Below are 24,936 nucleotides of genomic sequence, written 5' to 3'. Positions count from 1 at the left end.
TGGTGAGCAGGGAATTATATCCTCATTACAGACCCCGACCACAGTTTGTTGTCGTTGAACAGTCAGAGTGTAATTAATTGATGACTTGAGAGGCCCAAGTAGAGGTTTGGGGGGAAAAACAAGGAACCCACTAAAACAAACGAACAATTAACCCCACTGGTTTTTACTGGGAGGTCCTGCAAGGAAAGCCTCATTCCACTTCCACCTTCGGCCCTGACCCTCTGTCTCCCTATGTTTTCCTGGAATTCCGCTTCAGTCGTCAGATGAAGGGAATCTAAGAGGGAGGTTTATCCAGTATTTCTGCATCAGAGAGCTACACATGCTTGGTGTTAAATTCAGGACAGAGTTTTGATACAATGGTAGAATACCGATACCATGATAAAATGCTTCACATTTGAGAGGGTTGTCAGATCAATACCTGTCCTTTTCCCTCTGTCTCTCCCGCTCCCTCTTTCTTTTTCTCCTCTCTCTATTGCTTGTAAAGCATATGTTTGCCATAGTTCCAAAGACAATTTTACAGAGATCACAGCAAAGAAATTCAGCTCAGTTGAGTCTGATATTGGCAAACTGTTTGAGCGCAAGTCATCAGAGTGTGAGTTAATTCTGTACTGAGTTAGTAGTTTAATTAGTTTAGTTCAGTTTTTATGTGTCAGAAAGCAGAACGTTGTAACAAAGCAGCTTTACAGTATAGCAGGCCTTAGACCCCAGTGAGTAGGTGAAAAAAAAAAACCCTTTGACAGAAACAGGAAGCAACCTTGAGAGGAACCAGCACACAAAAGGGAATATGCTACAATCAGCCTGATCTATTCACCTACTGATTGCCTTTCACGATAACACAGTTTCCTTTGAAGGACAATGTCCATACGTCCATGTTGATGAGGTGATAATCATTAAATATTTGTGTTTTGGTTTCAGGGCCTCCCGGTCCAAAAGGTGAAAAGGGAGATATAGGTCCATTGGGCCCTGCAGGTCTACCGGGTCTTACAGGAGTAAGAGGTATAGTTTTCTCTCAGTTTTTTTTTTTTATCTGTTCAATATCAACAATGTTCTCAAACCATGACCGTGACATGCAAAACATATACCTTACAATGATGGAACTTCTTCCCCCTCCATCCACACATATTTTACATTGGAATGCAAGACTCCCTTTGGTGAACTAGCTCCAGTTAGCCACCCATCTCCTGGCAAGAAAAGGAATTTCTATGATGTCTAATCTGTTCATGTGTCTGAAAGTTCAGCGTAATTCATGCATCATGTTATTGGCTTTCCAAGGGCATTCACCTCAAACACGCACACATGCACACACACACACACACACACACACACACACGCTGATTTCCCATGAGTCCCGTCCGTCTAAGACAAAACATGAATGCAGTTAGAAATTGGATGTTCCCATCGTTCTCAGTTGCCTTTTTCAACATTATAAAAATCAATTTCGTCAACGTAATGGTACCAGAAGGTCCCATAGATGCTGATAAGGTTGCCTGTTTATATTTAAGCAAATTGAAGCCAGATTTCACGCGTTTGAGGACTATTAAAAAGATAAATCTTATTGTGACAACTGCTGTGTTTTTCCCTGTCAGGCCTGCCTGGAGAAAAGGGCATCCAGGGTCCGCAGGGGTTGAAAGGATCGGGCGGTCAAGACGGTCCCCCTGGAGAGAAAGGAGATATCGGACCAGAAGGGCCCAAAGGTTTGTGTTACTGAGGACAGCCGCAAGACCATCCGTCAAACTTTCCTCCCCATCTCTAAACACCAGAGAGAGTCTCTTTCTCTTTCTATGTTTTCCTCTTCCACATTCATCCACATTCTAGGCCTTCTGTGTACATACTGTTCATTTCTCTCTGCCAGTCCAGACAGATAAGATTGTTGCTCATCTATGTGGTGTCTCTCTGACTAATTTCAGTGAGAGAGTTCTCTGCAGGCCATCCTGTCTCCTGCTGAAGAGCCGTCAGATACAGACTGTCTGCCTGAAACACTCCTCCAAAATAACACCATAGTAACAGAAAGAGTGGACATTCTAGATCTCTAGGGGAATTAGCCACTACAATTAGAGCCACGTCTCATCTCATTCTAATCTGTGCGAACATTCTGTTGGCTCCCATGTGAAGTTCCATTCCTTTATGACATCACCACCTTCTCCCTCATTTAGAGATCCAGGAAAAAAAGTCAACACTTCTACTACTCCAAAACTCTGTGTTTATCAAGAAATAAATTAGGACATAGGACATAGACTGTGTCTTTGGATCAGCTTACCGTACACAATTCTTTAGACATTGTGTCCGTAGATGTGTTTGCAGTGGATACTGGTTTTCCTTTACAATGGACCCATTATATTTGTTCAGGCCCCGTGTGTGCTAAGCAAGCAGCTGTTCAGGATCGGTTTAGTTTGGCCAAACTGTCTGCTCTACGAGTCATTGCCAGCCAATAACAACATATTTGGGTCGGCATTCTCAGCTCAGGGGACCTGCTTGGTCCCTTATGCCCTGCCCAATCGACTGGAGCGGGGCTACAACACGCTTAAACAGGGTCAAATGAATCGCAATTGAAACAACAAAGGCACGTTCTTTTAAAGAGGGCTGCCTGCTGCCTGTGTTTTCTGTTCGGGCACAAAACGATCTTGGCGGTTTTCTTCTGAATCAGAGCTGTGTATGATGTATCTTAACCATAGATAGCTTTAACGTGACCACGTGGATTTCCTGCAAACGTTTGTTGGTACTAAACAAGTGCTGTAGAAGTTAAGTTCGGTCTTATGGATTTTGATGTGAAAATTTGAATTTTTAACCAGAAATTTGGTTAAAAATATTCAATTTTAACCAAAAAAATCAGGAACACTCCATGGAGATACAGCTAAGACATGTAGTGCATTTCCATTTGGCTGAAGTATGTGCACTCTCTCTCTCTCTCTCTCTCTCTCTCTCTCTCTCTCTCTCTCTCTCTCTCTCTCTCTCCACCCATCTTTTGTGGTTTCGAGGGAGAAGCCAGAATCTTAGTGAAATGAACAGACCAGAATGGTGTGGAATATTCTGTTGCTTAATCAAGACCACAGCCCAACACTTTAGCTTGTGGATTCTGTAAATGTTGACGATTTTACTAGAGCAAACGACTAAAACCGGTTATTCAACTTATTTTTTCCATATTTTTTCCATTCATAGCAATCATCTCTCTTCAAATTAGGAGTGAATGCCTGACCTTTTGCATGGACATTGTATGCCATGTTTCCAAAATACTGGAAGAAGCCAGTGTGCTAATCTTATGTGTGTTTAGGCCAGTTATAAACCACTATACCCTGATTACATCATTTTCCATGTTCTCTCAGGCATAGTGAAGTATAACTAGAGTTGGACAAACTTCAGCAATTAAGACATTCAGATATAAATACCAGACACAGTCTACACACAAACCCTCATTAAAGAAACATCACTTATCCTTTCAGTGAAAAAAATCTGATTGACTAACATGTCCTTTCAAACAAAGAGTTATTAGACAACTATCTAGTTTCACTTGCAAAGATGTAATGAGCAAGAGGTGACTCAGTAGATTGTAATGTTTTGCTTGTTTTAGTTTAGTTAGAATCTCTCATTAGAAAATTGAAGATGTTGTTTGTTCTCACAGTCACTTAAAGGTACTCATGACAACCATATTGCTGTAGATAGATTTCAACACTCAAGGCTGAGCAACAAGAGAAGGGGAACAACAAACAAAAACTGATTTACCTAAACAACAAAATTAACTTTTTAAAAACCATAGACTGTGGTAGGATATTCATTCTCTGACACGATCCATGAAGAAATTATTTCCATTCCGGTATTGGTGGAACTTAAAGTGATCCAGACAAGCCCTGACCTTACCAGATTTCAAAGATTTGTGGTTTGACATAAGAATGGGATAAAATGAAAGAACATTGTGTTTTTCCAGTATCTTAAGACATCTGTATGTGAGCAGAGAACTGTGAAAGCTGTAAGGGCTAAGACGTAACCGCTGGCATTGTCTAAATCTCTACCCACTCTTAATCTAATGATAGAACGGGCGTGTTCTGCTGAGATTATTTCCGACCTGCTCCTCCAGATTACAGGCTATGTGTATATGGTGAAGTAATTGGTTTTAGCGTAATAACAGGAGCGAGAGCACTGTTCTGTCTTTCTTCTCAGTGGGGGTCTATTTTCGGTGCGGTTTATTTTTTACCCCACCATCCATAACAGTGTGCTCCTTTTATTCGTGTTTCAAGATTCCTCATGCCTATATAGCTGACGGTTACCATTAGTAACCACAGACTTTAGCATGGCACTCGCGGTAATCCCAGGCCACACACAAACAGCGAACCGTAACGTGGTGGGACCAACCCACAGTGTAGGTTAGCATTTCACAAGGGTCTCCTGATATTTTTCATTATTCCTCTAACACTGTGCAGAAATGCCAAGGCTTTAGTTATCTCTGTCTTGCTTTCATCTGGCAACTGCATGCGAAGCTGCACAGACTATGGAATCTCGTGTTCTGATCTTGTCTCTGATCTTTTCTCTCTTTTCAAGGTCAAAGAGGAGAGAGAGGGCTGAAAGGTGAAAAAGGCGACCGGGGGGACAGAGGAGATAAGACAGGTAAGATCCAGCCAAACAAACTCATTAAATCAGAGTCAGTAAGACACATTCTCAGTAAGACTGAGCCATAAAGACTCAATCAATTGGTCTCAGCCAGTCAGAGTCAGCCAGTCAAATTCAGCTAAGAAGTCTCAGCCAATCATACTCAACCAGTCAGATTCAGCCAATCAGGGATGATTAAATACAGTAAGTAGCTTTCACCTTGTACTTGTACACCGTGTACATGTCTTTGAGTTGCTGTCAATATTTACTAAGTGCTATACAAATACATTTTATGATTCTGTCATTGATCACATAACACAGTTATGAAAAACTCAAAGAATAAACAATCTCTGTAAACACCAAATCTATGCTTAGACTGAAGTATCTCTATGACATTGTTCACGGATTAAAGCTTGTGTGTACCTTATCAGTCCATGGTCTGGCATCACAAACCCTCTGTGTCTGTTTCTGTCTGCATGATGTTCTTCAGTTCTGGGAAAATAAGCTCTACTACAGAGAAATAACTTGTTCCAGCACAACACGTGAGGTTTCTTAAGCAAACCAGGAGTGAGTAGGTCACCTGTACTGTTCGGTGGAGGGAGTCTGTAACCCAGTCAGAACTCTGATTGCAGACGTTTTGTGAAAAAGGGTAACGATGAAAACCATGTGTCTGACTGACCAGTACATTAAGCATATTATTTTCTTTTATCCCTTGATAAAGGAATAGTGTTTCATATTTCTGTGCTCAGCCAAGAAATATCTGAAAGACGAAACAGCATTCCAAAAAGGCAAACAGGAAAAAGACAGCACTGGACCTCTAATTTAAATTGATTATGATTGAGGAATTTAACGTCTCAGTGCTTTAGTAGGTGAAATATGTCAAGGATGGATTGAGGGGGAACATCATGCTCCTTTTGGCAGGTTAATTGTTTCGCTGAAATCAAAATGTGTTTTCAGGCCCAAAGTTAAAACAAACCAAAAGCCCTCAGAATTCTCCTGTGACTGAAAACATTATTGTATGACATCATAAGAACGTTGATGAGAGCTGGAATGGTGTTCTGTCCAAGCAATAGCTCCAGACATCTGAAACATATTTTTCTCTGTTTTGGGGTACAGGCAGAGATTAGTGAACTGCTGGATGTAGGGCACTCGGGTTTTTCCTTTTTTTTGGGTGGATGTTTGGGTGGGGTTTTGTTTTGTTTTGTACTGGGGGCAGGAGGGAGGGTCTTCTGAAATTAGTTCCAGAGGTGTCAGGAGAGCTTGTTGAAGGACAAAGGGGAATTTGGGACTTTCCTTTCTTTCTGATATTTGTCCAACGACGTTCTGGTCTCCTTTCTTCCCTCCCTCTCTCTCTCTCTCCGTCTCTCTCTCTCTCTGTCTCTCTCTCTCTCTCTCTCTCTCTCTCTCTCTAACTCATTTGGTCCATCTGCTCTGAGGATTCTAATGTCACAACTGAACACCAGAGCACTTACTCCAGGAGTTGAAGTTGAAGTGTGTGAGGTCCCAGGGCTTCCATAAATGACCTGACAAGCCATAAAACATCTGAGCCTAAAAGCCTTCGTGCTAATTACCATGCTGTTCACTAAGCTTTCTCACACCTGCACCGCGCCGAAAACGCAGCCACTACCTGACTTTGATAAGCAGCAGCAAACCTAGTGCTGAAACCTGAGGAGCTTGGGTGGATGTCTGACTATTTTTACATCCTGAAGTGAGCGGAGATCAAACAGCGCCTGGTTTTACACTAATGACACGCTCTGAATGGTGTTTAAATTCATTAAGCTGCAGGAAAAGTAAAGGTTACTTTGGAAAGATCTAGAAGGTGCTTCCCACATGTGTAAAGTTTGCCTTTTATTCCTATTTATCATTCCCTTAAAGCCCTGTACCTCACAAATAGACATTGTGTTTTTTTTTCCCCCTCTGATTGTATATTTGGTATGTCCCCTCGCGTCAAATGTGATATTTTTCAGCCATATACCAGTCGTGTTAAAGACAGCTCCACAGATGTGAAACCAATACAAACTGAAAGATTGTGCGCAAGGCGAAATCATGTGTTTTTGTTGCTTATAATGCAAAATTATACAGCACATTTAAGATGAGAAATTGCATATTATGACATATGTTTGGACTCCACTGGACGATACTGGAGTGCGCGTGGAGGGCTGAGGTATATTTGGTGTGTAACCATTAATTTTCTTTACAAGTGACTCTTGAAACTGCCTACAAACCCATCCAAATTCTGTTGGCAAGCACTTTTTTTAATCGAAACAACGTCGTAACGTAACATAACATGGACAGAGAATTTGTACAATTTCCCAATTTAAATGCAGAAGTCCTATCCAGCCACATAGCACAGTTCAAATGGTAAGTAGAGGAAATATGAAATATGTCTTACATATTCAGTGTAAGAGTTTTTTTCCCCCTAAACAATTTCTTAAACTAAAAGAATACTGCTCTAGTGCATTGTTGTTATGTTAACATATAAATTTCTGAGCCAGTATGTACCGTGTCTTGTCTTCCCAAATGTCCACTGGGATTGAGGTTAAGCTGCCAAATGCCTGATTAGATATTGCAATAGGGAGTTGTGAAATTTAGGCAGGCTGAGGGCAGAGATTGGAAATCATTATTCTATGAAGATCTTTTCGGTATTCTGTCTGTTCAATTAATGGTACTGAAACAGTACTTTAGTCGAAGAATCCAAAACTCAGACAATATTAAGATTAAGTGTGGTTATTTCGAATTCAGCAGAAATGCTGCAAAATTCATTGCTCCAATTTATCATCACTGTTATGAGATTAAACATGTCCGTAGCACTGTATGTTGTATCCTGTGAAATATGTATGTTATGTACAGAGAGGTCAAGAAAAAAAACTTGAGATTGTCTTTCTTTTGGCTGTGTGTGGGTTTGAGAAAGATTATGAAACAGTTTTGAGCAAGAGCTCGTTTGTTTTGGAAAACTGTCTGACATAAAGCATTTCTTCCCTGTTCCAAACTTCTCAAATCTCCTAACAATTATCAAAGAGAACTGAACAAAAAGACTGTAATGTCCACAAATGAAGCAATGGAACTTTACATAGGGACCATTAGAATGTTAAGTTTCTTTGGAATCAATAGAACCTTCCGCTCCCAGCGTGATCTGTAGAATGCTTTCGACAATTGTCCTGCTCCTACCAGATGACACAGGGTGTTCTAACTGAACTGCTCCCCTACTGCGTGGTCGCCGTGGGAACATGAGAGCACGTTGTCTCTTGAGGATGCACATACAAACAGTGGGATGACAACATAACCCACCCTTTCCCCCTTTCGAAAAAACCCACTTTCTCTTACAAAAAAAAAAAAAAAATCCGCCAGCACAGATACACTGTATATGTGGGAAGAGGAGCTCTTGTGATAACTCGGTAGCTGGTTCCTATAAAAGCTTTGAGCCTTTGCACCAGGCTTCCAAGGGGACTTGATATAAGGGGTTGGATATCACCAGCAATTATTACCAGGAGTTGTTTTGGGTTTTTTTGTTTTGTTTTGTTTTGTTTTTTTTTGTGCTTCACAACCAAAGAATAAAATTGTTAGCTGAATAAAAACCAGAGGATGCGCTGTCATCTACAGGACAGATTTTTCCCACATTAAGAGCTCTGGTAGAGCACAAATGTTAACAGTCCAGATGACAACGTTTACATAAAGTGTTTAAATGCGTTCGTCTATCAGGATAATGGAACAGATAGTCAAACCAGAAAGTCTGTCTGTTCTATGTCTTTGTCATATATTCAATGACAAATCTCATTTCCTGTTTTTTTTTCTGTTTTTCAGCCATTTCACACTAGGAGTGCACTGGTATGATTTAAAACTTTAATAAAAAACAGACCACAGTCTATATGAAGAGTCTTAGCTGTAACTGCTAGTTAGGCCGTGGTATTACAGTGCTGTGTAATGTATTGTCGCTAAAGTGTTTTTTGGGCCCTCACACTAAAGCCTGTTGTCCTGGCCTGTGTCCAGAAGAACCTGCATGGCCCCTGACTAACCCTCACTAAAGACTCTATTTAACACGATTATCCAGAGCGGAGAGTGTAAACTACAGTTTATACCTAACAACCTCCTAAAGCTGTCTCAGCTGGGCTGTGTCACACACACACTCACTGGGCTCTGTGTGTGTGTGTGTGTGTGTGTGTGTGTGTGTGTGAGAGTGAGTGTGAGTGTGAGTGTGTGTGTGTGTGTGTGTGTGTGTGTGTGTGTGTGTGTGTGTGTGTGTGTGTGTGTGTGAGTGAGAGAGAGAGAGAGAGAGAGAGAGAGAGAGAGAGAGAGAGAGAGAGAGAGAGAGAGAGAGAGAGAGAGAGAGAGAGAGAGAGAGAGAGACGGAGCAACAGTCAGAGAGAGGAACAGTAGATAGATAGATAGATAGATAGATAGATAGATAGATAGATAGATAGATAGATAGATAGATAGATAGATGTGTTGAGTGTTGTTAAGAAGTGCTGACTTGTTTCTACAGCTGTTATGCTATGTTATACAACATCATTCTCATCAAAATATCTTGTCCAAAGGACTTTGAATTTGGTGATTATTTTGGCTGGGCACTTCATGCAGGGCAGAGTTTTCTGTTTTTTAAAAAACAATCATACAACTCTATCAGTCTCAGACATGATGTCTCTCTGCACTCTGTAACATGTATATCCTGTTTTAATAATGCATTCTGTAAATGTAGGGCATTGGCTGCATCCCATTCATTCAGATAACCCCGTTTCATTCTCTGAGGACACTCTCTGAGATTCTGGTGAATCATAACTTTCTCCTTCACTCCGCCCTCCACTTTAATACAGTTGGAACAGCCTTTCTCTCCCCACATGTGGCTTCAATCTGACAGATTGGCTCCTCATTCACTGCCAAAAGAACCCCTCCAGCATCTGTAACGCATTTCTGCGACGTTCTTCCAGTTTTTGAACCTAGATCCTGGGCGGTCACATCCATTCTTCTGATGTACGACTATATTAATCTCATTGAAAAGGTAAACAAAGTCCCATCAGCCAGTCATATGGCGTTGTCTTCTGAAGGAGACTAATCACTGGCAACACCGTCTTACGACCTGTCAACAACTAATGCTGGGAACCAAACCTTCTTAAATAGTCTACAGGGCTGATACGCGTGGATAAATTTCCTCACCAAGACATGTCTTTTAGGTAAACAACTGATACACACTAAACTCTGATGAATGGGTGTATTTTTGACAGGGTCATAAGAGATAATAAGAAACAGTCATGTTACTACAGTTCCTGTTGTCACACGCTGTGCCATAATAATGGATGTGAATTCAACCTGAAGAGAAATGAATGTTCCTGCAGCGTTACGTCACTCATCACACACACACACACACACACGCACATACACACACACACCTCCTACACACACACACACATTCTCACATAAGTGATAATGAAGTCTGTACTGTACTGTACTGTACTATACTGTACTATAATGAAGTCTGAAGTGTGATAGTGTTTGGACTATAACAGTCTGCACTTTTCAGTAGTAATGGCCTGTGTTTAAACACAGTCTGTATAACAACACAGTCTGTACTAGGAGAGCCTGTACTATAATAGAGTTTCTTTGCATTGGAATATCTACTGTAATGTAGAATGCGCTGAGACAGCCTTTTACTGTATTAGAGTCTGTACTTGAACAGGCCTGGCCATAATAGTCCTTGTACTATAACAGAAACTATACAGCAGTGGAGTAAGTTCTACAGTAGAGTTTAGACTATAATCTCTCGACTTTACCAGCCTGAATAATGACATGGTATTTTTACTACACTGCATTAAAATATGTACTCTGTTGTAATTAACATTGTGATAGTTTGTGCCATTAAAACTTCCTATCTTTATTAGCAGAGGGTGTGCAATAACATACACACCCTGTGCTACTTAATTATAATACTCAATCATAATAGCTTATACTATAGTATACTGACTATAGTTGAACCTGTACTCCTAAAGTCTGTACTATGAATGTGTGTGTACTATAAGTCTATGCTGCAGTGAGGTCTGTACCATAAGTCTATAGTACATAGTCTATAGTAATAGATTACTATCATTTTCTTTGATTCTCTGTTCTATATTGGAGTATACAGTGCGTTCATATGTTTCTATAGGAGGGTGCGTGTCGTGAGGATCAGCTCTGAGACGTGTGTGCGTGTGCTGTGTGTTGCAGTGGAGGACACTCTGGTGAGGCTGGTGAATGGATCGGGTCCTCACGAGGGGCGTGTGGAGGTGTTTCACGAGCGGCGGTGGGGGACGGTGTGTGACGATGTCTGGGACAAGAAGGATGGAGACGTGGTGTGTCGAATGCTTGGATTTAAAGGAGCCAGAGAGATCCACAAAACAGGGCGATTTGGACAGGGTAAGACCAAAGCACCATCTGTGTCTATCAATTACACTACAAACCCACTTGGCTCCAGATCACAGGCCTCTGAGCTGGGAATTCATATTCACAAGAGTTCTCTTACGTTTAAATGTTTTTTTTTTCTTTTCGTTACATTTTCAGCATTTTCAGGTCTTCTATTTTAGTCAGCCCAAACAATTACATAATAATCACACACTGTAAATGAATGCAGTGCATTTTCTGTGTAATAATAAAATGTATAATATAGAGAAGAATGTATCCATAGCTGAAGGAACATATTGTATCCATAGCTGAAGGGTAATAATCAATTAGTAATCATATCACTGGGTAAATATACCACTTGAGTCAGTGCACACAATACAGTACACACAGTTATCTGGGACACCCGGTATACACTGGTACTGAACTTATGATGTATTGTAAAAGTGGCAGGTCTTCACAGAAGGACTGACTTTTCTCTGTCTAAAGCTCACCCTTGGCAAACACACCAGAGTTAACCTCACAGTCACCAACACTAGTTCTGTCAGGCTGGAGTTCTAACTCCCACCAAAGCTGGCAAACAGGGTAACCATTAACAGGAGACTCACAGGGGAGCAGACCGTGAAAAATTAACACCGTCGTCAACATGCCAACTAACACATTACATACTATACATTATATCCATTTTATATATATATTAACATTTACTGACATTTATGTCAGGAAATAGCCATATGTTTCTGCCATTGTTGTTTTATGACAGATTTCTGCACACTTGGTATATTAAATTACTGCTCTGATTAATACAGGTTTATTGGTGGGGGGTGGGGGGGGGTTAAGACCTGAGCCAGATGCAATCAAATGAGTCCCTGTGGTAACATCCATCTGTTTCCTTCCTGCTCTCGCTCCTATCACGGTAACAGAAATCAAAAATAAATAAATAAATAAATAAATAGAACATGACATCAGACAAACTGAAACTGAAGTAGTAGTTTTGGATCAGTTTCTCTTGTGCAAAGACACATTCTGCTAAAATAGCAGCAAGGATAATTATTCAAGACTAATTATTATTATTGGGGGGTTTTTTCTTCCCATTGTGAGTCAAGGCCAGTTTATGAAGTTTTGGCAAGTCAGAAGATGAGATGTTCTCATTGTGACCAAACCTCTTTCCTGTAAGAGCATGAGAACAATGCTAGGACCCACACAAACACAGAGTGACACCAGAGAAAGTTGGAACAGATCAATGCGGCCTCATGCTGTCATCAGGACTAATGAGAAATCTCTGTTTGCTCTTTCAGAGAATATTCAGAGTATATTCCCATGAAAAACTGAAAAAAAACCTGTCTTCATCAACATTTCAGTCCTTTTTTTTTCTTCTCAAACTGGAGTAGTCTCGACATCTCCAGTCAGCCCCTAGGATTAGACATGTAGGGAGGTTTAAGGTCGATGGGAAGAGGTGAAGTTTGGTCCCATTACCAGATGTTTGGTAAACCCCAGAACAAGTCTTGAAGAAGAATGACAAAAAAAGACATTTTTCATGCTGGGACTTCCCTGAAAAAAGTCGTTTGTTCTAGGGCCGGGTTTTAAATGTAGAGTTTTGAATCCACCCTGGTGAGAGTTAGAGGAGTACTTGGGACCACAAATGCCCCGTGTGTCTCATCGCTTCCAGTAAATCTCAGAATATGTGTTGACATCCTGAGATGAAACCGTTTAGAAGCTTTATCCAGATCAAATAAATTTTCCACGGTCATACATCAGGCCGATCTAAACATCTGTACTAAATACACATGACATCTCTCTCTCTCTCCCTCCCTCTCTCTCCATCTTTCTCTCTCTCTCTCTCTCTCTCTCTCTCTCTCTCTCTCTCCATCTCTCTCTCTCTCTCCTTCTCTCTCTGTCTTTCTCTCTCTCCTTCTCTCTCTCTCCCTCTCTCCTTCTCTCTCTCTCCCTCTCTCCTTCTCTCTCTTTCTCTCTGTCTCTTTGTCTCTCCCTCTCTCTCTCCCTCTCTCTCTCTACCTCTCTGCATTTTTCCTTTTGGAAGCCAAGTTTATGCTGATGTCAACATGACTCAATGAAATAGGTTTGGTCTGTTTTAAACATGGAGAGCATTTCGATGAGGCTAGATGTTGGAGTGCTTTGAGAGTAACTATTGATGTTGGATAAGAGCTTCACCAGAGGACTCACAGCATGATATCTGAGATACAGAATAATACGATTATGTTACTGTGCCCAATAGCAGCGATTGGGAAGGGTTTTTTTTTTTTTCCAGGGAGGTCAGGAACACACATACATATTCGTTCAGACAAACAGATGCACACTGTTCTCAGAAACTCAACACATTTGAATGAGAAGAGGCCACAACCATATCCCTAGAGGATCTTATGGAACACAGGCATTGTACACACACACACACACACACACACATACAGAGTTCTCTCCTTTTGAGTGCAAGAGATGGTGTCTGTGATGTGCCAAAAAGGTTTGAATTGTTTGTCTGGCCCTGTCTGCGTGTTTACAACAGATATGAGTACATTTTCCCCGTGTGACTTTTAATCAGTTTTCTCTCGTGTGCTCTCTCACCAGTATACAACTCTTAATGGGCCTACTGAGAGGGAAGGTCAAATACTACACATCTGTAACTTCTCGAATTTCTGACAGTGCAATGAGTACCTTTAAAAGCAGATTACGCTAGTGAGTGTCTACATTTGCCAGCATACCAAAAGTCCCTGCACTAATATTCATTAGAATGTTCTAGTATGTTCTCCTAGAGCCAGAGGCAAAGATGAAGCCAAGAAATTCATATCCTAATTACATTGCCAGGTTTTTTTTTTTTAATTCCTAAACAATTTGTACTTTTCAAATACTTTTTCACACGACAGCCTAGAAGTTTATGTATTTTTCCATGCATTTTTACATCGCCAAATATATTTGACTGTTTTTAAATAGCTATAGACTACATAACACTCTTTTCCATGTAAGTCCGCGTAAGGCCAAGGAGTCTGTGATTCATTTAATAGTGTGTAAACAAGTTTCTGTTATTGCTCTTTTCCCCTCGTCTCTCTGTGTTTAATGTGCTTTTTTACACAGTCACCTCCAAAACATAGGTAAATTCAGACAGTGTCATTCTCCATTCAAACACAGTGATTATTCATAAACATTACTGATGTGAAGGGACACAGAGGACAATGTCTATGTACTGTTGCTGGCTCCTCCAATGAGACTTAAATGCTGTGATCAGAGAAAACCATTATACTGTGTGATGTCATCTCCACAAACACTAGTTTGTGGTTATGAGGTCATAGAGCTCAGAATGCGGTTACATTCTGGAATTGTCATCGTCCAATCGGAATGCAGGATGACTTTTTTCACTATGGAGTTTCTCTGGCACAGAACGTTCCTGGCGTTTGAATTAGGTCGCAGACATGGACGAACGTCACTGAATTTCTTCAGCCCTCTAGTAAACAGATGGAAACTCATCCAACCCAGTAAAAACAACTGTGGTCTCCAAAACCTCAGCCAAAAGTGACACAAAGATAGAGGTACTTGGGCATTCTTAGCAATTCCAAGATTCCCCTAATGAAAACCATCTGGGTCTCAGAATAATGCATCTATGACCTTTTGATCCTGTATGATTACTTTTATATTCATTCTTCCAGCATTTTGTTTCACATGGACATGGACTGTGCATGTAGTATGTTAGTTAATGCAACAGAGCTTACACTTTCATTAGTTCTCTGACACCACTTCAGCCTCTGCAAATATCCATCTTCGCATTAAGAAGAAAAAGACATTTGCTTTCACCAAACTTTAGGGAGGATAACGCAGTCAATTCATTTGTCTGTCAGGTTCTTGGAAGTGGTGTGGGGATAATTTCAGTTTGCTGGCAAAAGAAAGATTTACTGAGACGTTCATTTGGCAGGGAAGCTCGATTTGGTGGTACTGCCCCTCCTGCAGGGGTCCTGTGTGCTGCAGGGGTTGGCTATATTCGTGCCTGCGTGAAAGACAGGAGAGAAAGAGGAGGATGGAAGGAGAGACGCCTGTCTCCTGTGTCTGTTTGCTGAGCTATGCAGGATTTCATTTCTTCGCCAGAGCTCTGTCTCTTAGTGGTCTCTCCGACCGCATACTGACCTGACAAGTATGATAAATATTGGAGCTCCAGGCAGAGTACCTGGAGTTCAAGTCCGCAGTCACATTTCCCTCTTCTTACTCTCTCTTTCTCTCTTAGAACTCTAATATGATGAATGTCCAACCTTCTTCATCTGTCATTGATAATTATGACTTAGACCCTCTCTCATCAGAGATTAAATTCCTCATATTACTTATGTATCGCATATAACTCATCAAATTTACTTGCTTTTTTGTTCAAAGTATCTTTTAAAAGAACATACTGAGCAAGTTTAATTCAGCACACTTCAGTGCACAGCATCACATATACTTGTCTTTCTTCGCAAGTACCCCGGTATATCCCAGTATCCCAGTATATCCCAGTATTCCTGTATATCTCAGTGCACCTGTTCCCCAGTTTGCTATGTGTAAAGTTGATTGAAAGATCATGTTATAGGGTTTGTTGTAGTATTGTTCTTTAAAGAGTTGATCGTACGATAGTTTGTTAAAATTACAGTCGGTTGAGGTGTTGTTTGTTGCTTATGGATACTGCGTTCTGTATGTTATATATAAAATGGAATTTCAGAGTTCTTCTGTAGCGTTTTGTTTGTTCTGTATATGCGGTTGTATGTCATGTCCACAGTTGTTTGAAGGTCTCTGACTGTTTTGTTCTGCAGGTGTAGGGCTGATTTGGATGGATGACGTGGCTTGCGTAGGAACAGAGGATACCATTCACCAGTGCAAATTCTCTGGCTGGGGCAAAACCAACTGCGGACATGTTGAGGATGCTGGGGTGACGTGTAACACCTAACCACCACCACCCCCCCCCCCCCGGCCTTTGCCATGGTTACTGCAGTGGACTAAACTCACTGGACTGCAGTAGTGCAGCTGATTGGTCCAGGGACAGCAGGGAGAAAGGGAAAAAAAACGACAGCACTGCCCATCTCTCACTCCCCCCCCCCCCCCCCCCCCTCTCTCTCTCTCTCTCTCTCTCTGAACCACCGTAGTGAAATGGACTTGACAGTTTTGTGAAAAGCACGCTCGGGCACCAGGCCCCTCTCAAGGTCTCTAGGTCAGCGAGCAACCGTGTAAAGCTGCTCTTGCTCGTACTGGCAGAAGCTCACCCAGGCTCTTCACCGCCAGCTAAACAAGCCGAGACTGGATGCATATTCCGGCTGGCGTGTCGATACGTGTACGCGCTCGAAATAAAACCTGAAAGCGGGAGAAGAGGACAAATGCCCTGCATCCCAAACGGATGTGTGGGGCCTCAGATTCAATGTGTTTCATTGGCATGTGCAGCTAACTGTGAGCCTTTCCGTTTTCTCTGTCTCCGGAGCCAAACCACACTACCCTTCATCGTCAACAAGAACAAATGATGTACAGAAGATTCTGTGGAGTTTACTTTTTTATTGCTCTCTCCCTCTCTCTCCTCCCCCTCCATTAAAAGGCTAATTTTGATTTTGTCAGAATGTGGTCAGGAGAGCCTTTCTCCATAAAAGATACTGGCTGTTGGAAAGCAGGAGCTGGTGTGTGTGTGTGTGTGTGTGTGTGTGTGTGTGTGTGTGTGTGTGTGTGTGTGTGTGTGTAAAAGATGACTGACTATCCAACAGACATACTCAAAGCTCCAGGGTTAGATTCCCATCAGAGCTAGATACATTAGTAAACAGAACAAACACATTTAGGAAAACCAATATACTCATTTGACCTGACATGTTCTTGGGTTGAGGACCACTCTTCCAATCATTTCGACTGACAATAGGGAGACAAAAACAAGAAGTTTTTTTTTATATAAATCAGTCCCTGGTGACTCTATTCTGGAACTCATTTGTTCATTTCAGAGTGTTTAAAGACATAGAACTTGTATAGACATACTGTTTTCATGTACCAAATGTGTTTTAGGGACTTTTCAGAGCATTGATATCATTTTTATATTCATTTTTTTGAAGTTAGTGCTATTAAGATTCGAAAATGCCTTATTAAAACACAGCAAGGGGTGCTCAAACACTAGACATTTCTTAAAAGGATCAGGATTGGCACATAAAGTCAATAATGGAGATGTTTTGTTTCTGGAGAGTTCAGTCTCTTAGGTGCAGGTTGTCAGTGCTGAAACTCTGCAGTATGGGCAGTTCATCTTACTATCATATGTTACATTAACTGCCAAGGACAACATCCTTCTCTTCTGTGTGTGCGTGTGTGTTTATGTGTGTATCAGGGGTGGGGGTGGGGAGGGGTGAATCACTGAATTTTTCTGAACTTTATTTTCTTTGAAAACAGGCTCTGTTTTTGCAATGAAGAGAAGTCATTTTCATTCTTAACAAGAGTTTATATCCAGACTTGTAATATGAAATAACCAGCAAAGCCACGACACTTGAAAAAGCTTTCTTTTTTTTTTCCTTTTTTGTATTTTTGGATGTATCTGCGCTTATTGTCTCCAAGGCTGACTCCTGTTTGTACAATATACCATCAAAATAATGAACTCAGTGTGCCTTCAGTCAGTTTTCTTTGTTTTGTTTTTTTCTTTAGTTTTCTTTGCCTTTTTTCTTACATGAACCATCATGCAGGTTCACATATTCTTCCAGACTGTTTCATTTTTAATCAGGGTTCCATATGACCTTTATGTAACACAAACTGTACAGTTTATAATCCATCACTTCATGGGAACTTGTACATGTCAGCCTTTGCAAAATATGCAAAATATTCAAGGTATCCACTACTGATTAACCAGGTAACCAATGGAGTATCCAAATAGAGTGTAATTTTTCTGAAAATGCATTTGAAGCAAGTCACATTTCATTTTAAGGAGGTTTGTGGGTTTTTTGTTTGTTTGTTTTTTTAAGTGTCACAAAGTACATTGAAAAAACTAGTAGCACCTCAGACACTTGAAATATATACGCTTGTTTACTTTTTGTATTTGAACCATTGCGTATGTGATGATGAAAACAATATCCACATAAACACATCATATTCTATTAGACATAAGAAACATATCTTTCATTTCCGTCCATAAAATACAGATATTTCTGAGCTTCCCTCAGTTTGATATTGTTCTGTGAGCATTTCAGCTTTTTGTACTCTGAAGAGAATAAAGTACATATATATATGTATACATGTTGATACATATGGTCTTGATTATTTTTGAGTGAGATGGCTGTGGAGGAGGTGAAATATGAGAATTTGTACTTTGTCAGGCTGAAAGGCAGGTGAACACAGAGAGAGAGAATAGGATGTGGCATGGTTTGGATGTTTTGAATGGTAATTAGCCCAAAGTGCTTCCACCTGAGGTAACGACGCTAAGAATTATAGCAACAGAATCAACAGCTTGTGCCTGCAGCCTGCCATCCAAATGAGAACAAAGGCTTTAGAACTCCAGGCAAGATGTCTCTCGACCAATCACATGCTTTGGAACACTTTTATCCTTTGAGAATAGAATGTAGGGGAGATGATGTCATAAAAGGAAGGTTATGGAATCGTTCTCTATGTTCCATTAGAACAGTCAGAATTATTGAAATCAAGCCAAGCTTCTAAACTTTCTGTACAATCTTAAAATGTCCCCTCCTGTGGGTATTAATCATGTAGCTATAACGGATAATGTGACAAACACAGTACCGCACAAATTACTTACCTATGAACTTATTTAGCTTTGTTTTTCTTTGCACTGTTTTTTGTTCCCATCTGTTGCAAGCTTAGATAACTATTCCTATTTGACTCTTATGGTCCGTCTTGACTTAAGGGCCAGTTTTTAGTTCATACCTCTAATGTGTTACTGTATGAGTGCTTGTGCCTTTGTAAAAAGTCACATTTCAGTCATAGGCACAATCAGTATTTGAAGACGCTCCCTGTCTTTGCGTTTTCCGTCCTCTCTGACACATTCCTCTTAGTGTCTCCTCTTTTATTTCAGTCCAAGTCTGAAGTGAAGTGAGTAGTGAACAGTACCTCTTTATTCAGTGTGTGATAGAGAAAAAACGGAGAGATGCGGAAAAGCAGAAGAGACCTCATGCAGCAGTGTACAATGGGTTCCTTTTTTTATCTGGCCTCAGAAGCTCAATAAAAAAGGTCTTTCTCTGGAGTGAACCACTGAAGATTCAGCGTCCTAGCACAGTATGTCCGTTTGACGCTAGGCGTGTGAGGAGGAAACTGAAAGCAGGGGTTTAAAGAGGAGAGCAGCTGACACAGTGACCGTCTCTGTCACATGTCCCATTCCAACAACTCCAGAAGGCAATGCTGCAGGAAGGCCTCACACACTTCACACACTGTTTTATGGACTACAGACGGATTACTCTGTCACCCAGTTTTTGTTTTTGGGTTTTTTTCCCACCAGCTAAGGTACTGCATGTCCCCCAATGCAATATTTATTATGTTAATCTGAGTTTTACACTGGACTATGTAAACTTATATCGCACCCAGACAGATGCATGAAAGTAGTGAATAACTTACTGTGGTATATAATGGCACTGTAGAATATATAATGATATCAGTTGCAGTGTTGGGGTGGGGGTTGGGGAGGGGACAGGTTAGATTTATGTGATTCTCAGAGCTTTAGATGGTTGAAATAAGCTGGCAAAGGTAAAATGAGAATATCAACACATTTTGACATCTCCCTCCGAGTCAGTTCTCTGGATGTCTGTCATGACTTAACTCCGGAATACGCCCTCCCATTCTATAAAACTATTACAAATGACAAGCCAGCGAAAATGGTTTTATTCAGCCAAAAGAAACGGCCACCCCACGGTGGATTTGACATCTTATTTCATCAGATCAGGTTTTCTCCCTGCCGATTTCCGGAACACGCCGCTCCAGGCAGGGTGTGGAGACCTTTGAAAGAAAGAATCCAGATTGTTTTTGTCATTAATGATCATTTGAACAGAGCAGCACCTGGTTTATTGTTTGAGAGGATTAAAGTGAAACTGGGCTCTACGACCTGACCTGATGGGTACGTACAGAGAGAGGACGAAAGAGCTGAAAGAAAGAGAGAGAAGGACAGAGAGAATAAAGAAAGGATAGAAACAAAAGGAGAAAGATGGAGAAAGAGAAAGAAAGAGATGAAAAGGGGGGGGGCATTTTATACATGTGCCTCAAATGTGATTTGGATCATTACACACACACACACACACACACACACTATGGGAGAGGGGGAGGGGTGTGTGCAAATTAGTGTATGATTACATTTGTCAGATTGTTTTGTCTGGAGACACTCTGGAGAGTCTGGGGATATTAGTTTTACCTGGCCAGTATGAAATGTCATCCAAGCCAAGAGCACTAAGGAAAAAGGCAGTCATGTACCTCTTGGATCATGACAACATATAGACCTATATAGAGTTTCTTTCTTTCTTTCTCTCTTTCTCTCTCTCTCTATTTCATCAGTTAGACAGACAGGCAGTGATTGGTCGGTGGTGTTCCGGGGGTCTTTTATATCTAAGTATACATTGGTATAATAGTTAAGTGGTGAAGTTAAATTGTTGATTAAGCTCATTCACATTCTTACATGCTCATTAGAAGAGCGCTAAACGTTTTTTTTTTTTACGTGACTCACTACTGCCCTCTGTTGTAAAGAGGCCTTTTGCAATGCAGTCCTGCAAACAGTTCACCTTCAAACCTACTCAAGATGGTGAAATCTACATGACAAGAGTCTTCGTCACAGGTAGGGTATACATTAACTTTACACACCTGTCCATCCTCCACATGCTCCGACTGTTTTTCCAGCCAACAAAATTTAAAAAAGAACGATTTTGACTTTGAGCTTTGACATTTCCATTTTAAAACTGAAACTGAAATTCCTTTTGACTGCTTGAATTTTTTGACAAATTATCATACACCGTATCTGTAATGAGAAAAACTCTCTTCCTTCCCAATGAGGCTCCCATATCTCAAACGTTATTTCTGTTTCTGGTCATTGCACATGCGTGCAATTATTGTAACCACCACAAGGTGTCCTCAGAGAACCAGAACCAAAGCCTGCGAGATGTCTGTTTTCTTCGCTGTGTATGCACTTGCAGTGTTTGGTTTTGTCTCCGTGCTGAAGATGACCTACATTGGATGAGTAAGAGTGTAAGGCGCACGCATGCAACCTAGCAGACCGTCTGCAGATCAAAGCAACCTGTCTGGCTCGGGGGTTGGCAAATTACTCACGACTGAATATGACACTTTTTTTAATGTGCCTTGTTTTCTGTGTAGGCTCTCATCTTGCTCAGAAATAGACAGGGTAAACACTTAACAGGAATATCTTCATCTTCCTTTTTTCTCATCTGCGTACGGGTAAACAGGCAAAACAATGAAAAGCGAAAAGGATTTTTTTAATTATTAGTCTAGTAGTAGTAGTAGTAGTGCTAGTAGTAGTTGTAATGTTTTGTATCTGGCACGCTTAGTACATACTTTAATATTTGGCAAAAAGAAAAAAATTAAAGACACGATCGCGTGCTATCTCTAAGTTAGTGAAGGATACGTTTCTTGCCTCCAGGTATATTTGACAAGCCTAAGCTTTGTAGCTTTACCTCACACTGTTAACTTTCCACAATATAACCACATTACGGGAGCTAACAAACTTAAAATTCCAGTAAAGATATCGAGCAAAAACAATTGTTACCAAACTCTCCTCCTCCTCCCGTATCAGAGCTGAATTAGTTTTTTATTTACATGTCAGTAAACAGAGATCAAAGGTGTCTGTCGGGGAACGGGACTGGAGGCGGGTCCCCGTGCGGTAGCAGTAAGGTCTAGGATGATTGGCGGAGCATTCTTGCGGTGTGGAAAAAAGATCTGAGGATTGAGTCAGGGAGCCCTATACCACTTGGAAACTCTCACTTCTTGTACGGGAACTCCCTACCACGCACCTGCTACTGCTGCGCGCGCGCGCTCGTGTGTGTGTGTGTGTGTGTGTGTGTGTGTGTGAGGCACTCCTCAATCAGCCCACACAAGGAACATGAATGAGCATCAAGTGAGACTGTTACTGAACCACCAGTTACCAGTTACACCGTCACTGACCCACCAGTAAGAGTGTTCCTGAGGCAGTAGTAAGATTCTAGGCAAAACTGCATGGAACCCAGTCTCTGTTAAGAGCTGCTTGTACTTGTCTGTGACAAGATTCTCTCTCTCTCCCTCTCTCTCTCTCTCTCTCTCTCTCTCTCTGTGTGTGTGTGAGTGTGAGAAAAGAGGGGGGGGGGGGGTATTAGAGGAACTGAAAATTCAGTTTACCCTTTCTATCTCAAGGAAGTAGAGCTGGTAAAATAGAGCCACCAGGAAAATGTATTTTCTCTCTCTCTCTCTCTTCCTCTCTCTCTCTCACACACACTCACACACACACACACACTGGATTTCTTGTCTTTCCTGTACTAGTATGCGTAAAATGAGGCAATGGGGTAAAAAAGACATTAGTTCAAAAACCACTGTCATATGATTCCCACAAGAACACATGATAAATGTGTGTAGTATAATGCATGCTAAACCCTAGCCATTCTTTAACAGAGGAACTGGGCTGACTGGTTAAAACACGATTTTCCATCGAGTGACTGTAGAACCAGATAGTCCATGGCTGATACTGAAAACGTCATAAGTTCAAAGAGGTTCTCATTTACTGAATTTGTACATCGGTACACACCTATGTTTTCCCAATAACTGTCGCATTACAGTAGCCATATGCAGTAGGCAATTTGTAGGGGGGATGAGGGGGAATGCCATCCCCCTTGATGGCAAAATGACCAAAATGCATCCCCCTTGTTAACCAGCCATCCCCCTATATACTCTGCAGAGTAGTGTCAGTGACCACTGGGCCACCCCCAGTTAAAAAATAAATCACTTACTGGTTATATGCCTGAGGAAGTGACTAACTGGTCATAAGTTACAAGTGAAAAGTATTCAAGTGCTACACAGCGATTAATAACTACTTATGTGTTTCATTGTGATACGTGGGTATGATTTAAATTTGCTGATATTGGAAAGAAACTTACTCAGGAACAATTCCCAAATTTACAGAATCCTGTATTGGTCTGACAAGTCCGTCCGGTACTGTGAGTTGATCTGTACATGTGAAGGAAGAGACTAAATAGGAAATATCAAATTTATCCCCTCTTACGTTCGTATGGCGCTTGGAGGTGATATAAGTTTTTTAAATCTACAAAGAACGCGATTTGGTCAACCTATACTACATACTATAGTGATGGCAAAACACAGCAGTGTTTAAATGACTTTCAACCAATGATCAATAATTATATTTTAATTGGGAAACGCGCCGCGTGAAAACCTGCAATGGTTATTTGAAGCACATTAAATGACAACGGGTTTACTACAAGAGAGCCGGGAGCTGTGTGTAGCTTCAGTGACGCTTATTTTTTTATGACTTTTATGTACTGTGCTCCTTATCCTAAATAGAAAACGTGCCCTCTATTGTCCTTTTAAAAACACTGACATGCCATCCTATTTGTGCGTCTATGACTCAGCTCCTCATGTGAGAAGGGTACAGTCGACGCACTCGAATGACCCGTGTCATACACGGGAAAAGGTAGGCTACCAACGCGGAAGGTGAATGGAGCTTGCTGAATTGATCCGTACTGTTGTCGGTAACCTGCGCAGAACGACCGTCATCTGAACTTAATGAAGAAAATACTGCAAAAAAGGTTACTGTGCGCAGATGAAAAGTGAGTCTGTGTAGATAGTTGAGGAACAGTGTTTTGATTCATTCCGGTGGCCTGTCCTGGCAACGTTTAATCTAGTTCACAAGAGCGCAAACAGAAAAACAATTGTAATGTGTTACTGTGCGTCAGACCTTCATTTGCGGATTTTAGTTTTGACGAGACGATCCGAGAGAATCTCTTGTAATTGCAAGGAGGAAGTGTGTGACAAATAAAGACGTCTCATTTTTTCCTTGTGACCCAAAACTAGAGACCCCCGCGAACGAGGAAGTGCGATGAGCTTACTGGACATTGTTCAACCCATGGTTCAGCTTCCTCGCCGGGCGGTGCGATTTGAACGCAAGCTGAGATCAAACGGCTTCCTCAAATAACTGACAAGCGTTCTTCACTACAGTCACAGGGACTCATTCTTACGAGTGACGGGGTCGTTCGGCCAGTCTGAGTAACAGCCAACGGCTTCTCATTACGACTCTACTGTACTGTAAGTACGACAGTCTCCGTAACACATATGTAGCCTACAAGTCAAGGCAAGTTCTGTTTTTAGACAGTTTTAAGAGTCCATTTTCGAGGAGGATATCATCATAAGTAACCTTTATTAGAGAACTTTCGACTGATTTCAGTTTGTTATTTCACAAAACCCTTTTGTAACTATTTCCTCATAGTACGGCGTGTATATATATATATATATATATATTTATTTATTTATTTTTCAACGGACACTTAGGCACCTTGCTTGAGGACTGTCATGTAGATGTCTTACGGTGTCAGATGATGCAGCTGTGGATGTAAATATGTATGAAAGTGTTTTCACTCCTACCCACCCCTATACCTCAAACTGTCAAAACTGCCTCGCTGAAATGAATGACTGTCGCTTTATTTATGATTGTGGAGGTTGTAGGGGTTACTTCACGAGCAGTGCTGTCGTGGAAAATTAAAAGCCCCCTATTTTCTTTATACGTGGAGTAAATTGACACTGTGGGCTATCGTTTGGTTCTCAGTCAATTTAATCTGCAGAATAACAGAGTTTTGCTAATATGTGTATATATGTATACATGCATATCATGCATAAAAGAGATTAAGACAGGAAGTGGTTGATCTGCACATTCTTACACTGAGGTTGGTGACTATATACACCACAAATAAAAACAGTACTACAGTCATAGCTTTTTTTCCACCGTGCATTTCGACTTTAAGAGGGGATTCTATGACGCAACGATGCAAAAACGTATGTACAAAATAACAACAGGAGTAAAGAAAACACAAGGCTTGTAGA

At 41.0% G+C, this 24,936-nt stretch overlaps 1 protein-coding gene across 1 annotated transcript in view; it reads left to right on the top strand.

The window, feature by feature from the left end:
- The window catches only part of scara5 (scavenger receptor class A, member 5 (putative)), a 39,830-nt gene extending 23,974 nt beyond the window's left edge, over window positions 1-15,856 (top strand). The window contains exons 4-8 of the mRNA XM_030782727.1: window positions 916-996; window positions 1,587-1,694; window positions 4,531-4,596; window positions 10,771-10,959; window positions 15,723-15,856. Of these exons, the coding sequence (XP_030638587.1) occupies window positions 916-996; window positions 1,587-1,694; window positions 4,531-4,596; window positions 10,771-10,959; window positions 15,723-15,856 (578 nt within the window). The remainder of the gene's footprint in view (window positions 1-915; window positions 997-1,586; window positions 1,695-4,530; window positions 4,597-10,770; window positions 10,960-15,722) is intronic.
- Window positions 15,857-24,936: the final 9,080 nt, after the last annotated feature.

This window comes from Chanos chanos, chromosome 8 (genome assembly GCF_902362185.1).
Source record: "Chanos chanos chromosome 8, fChaCha1.1, whole genome shotgun sequence".
NCBI lineage: Eukaryota > Metazoa > Chordata > Actinopteri > Gonorynchiformes > Chanidae > Chanos > Chanos chanos.
The sequence above is the reverse complement of the archived record's forward strand: the minus strand, read 5'-3'. Positions and strand labels throughout refer to the sequence as shown.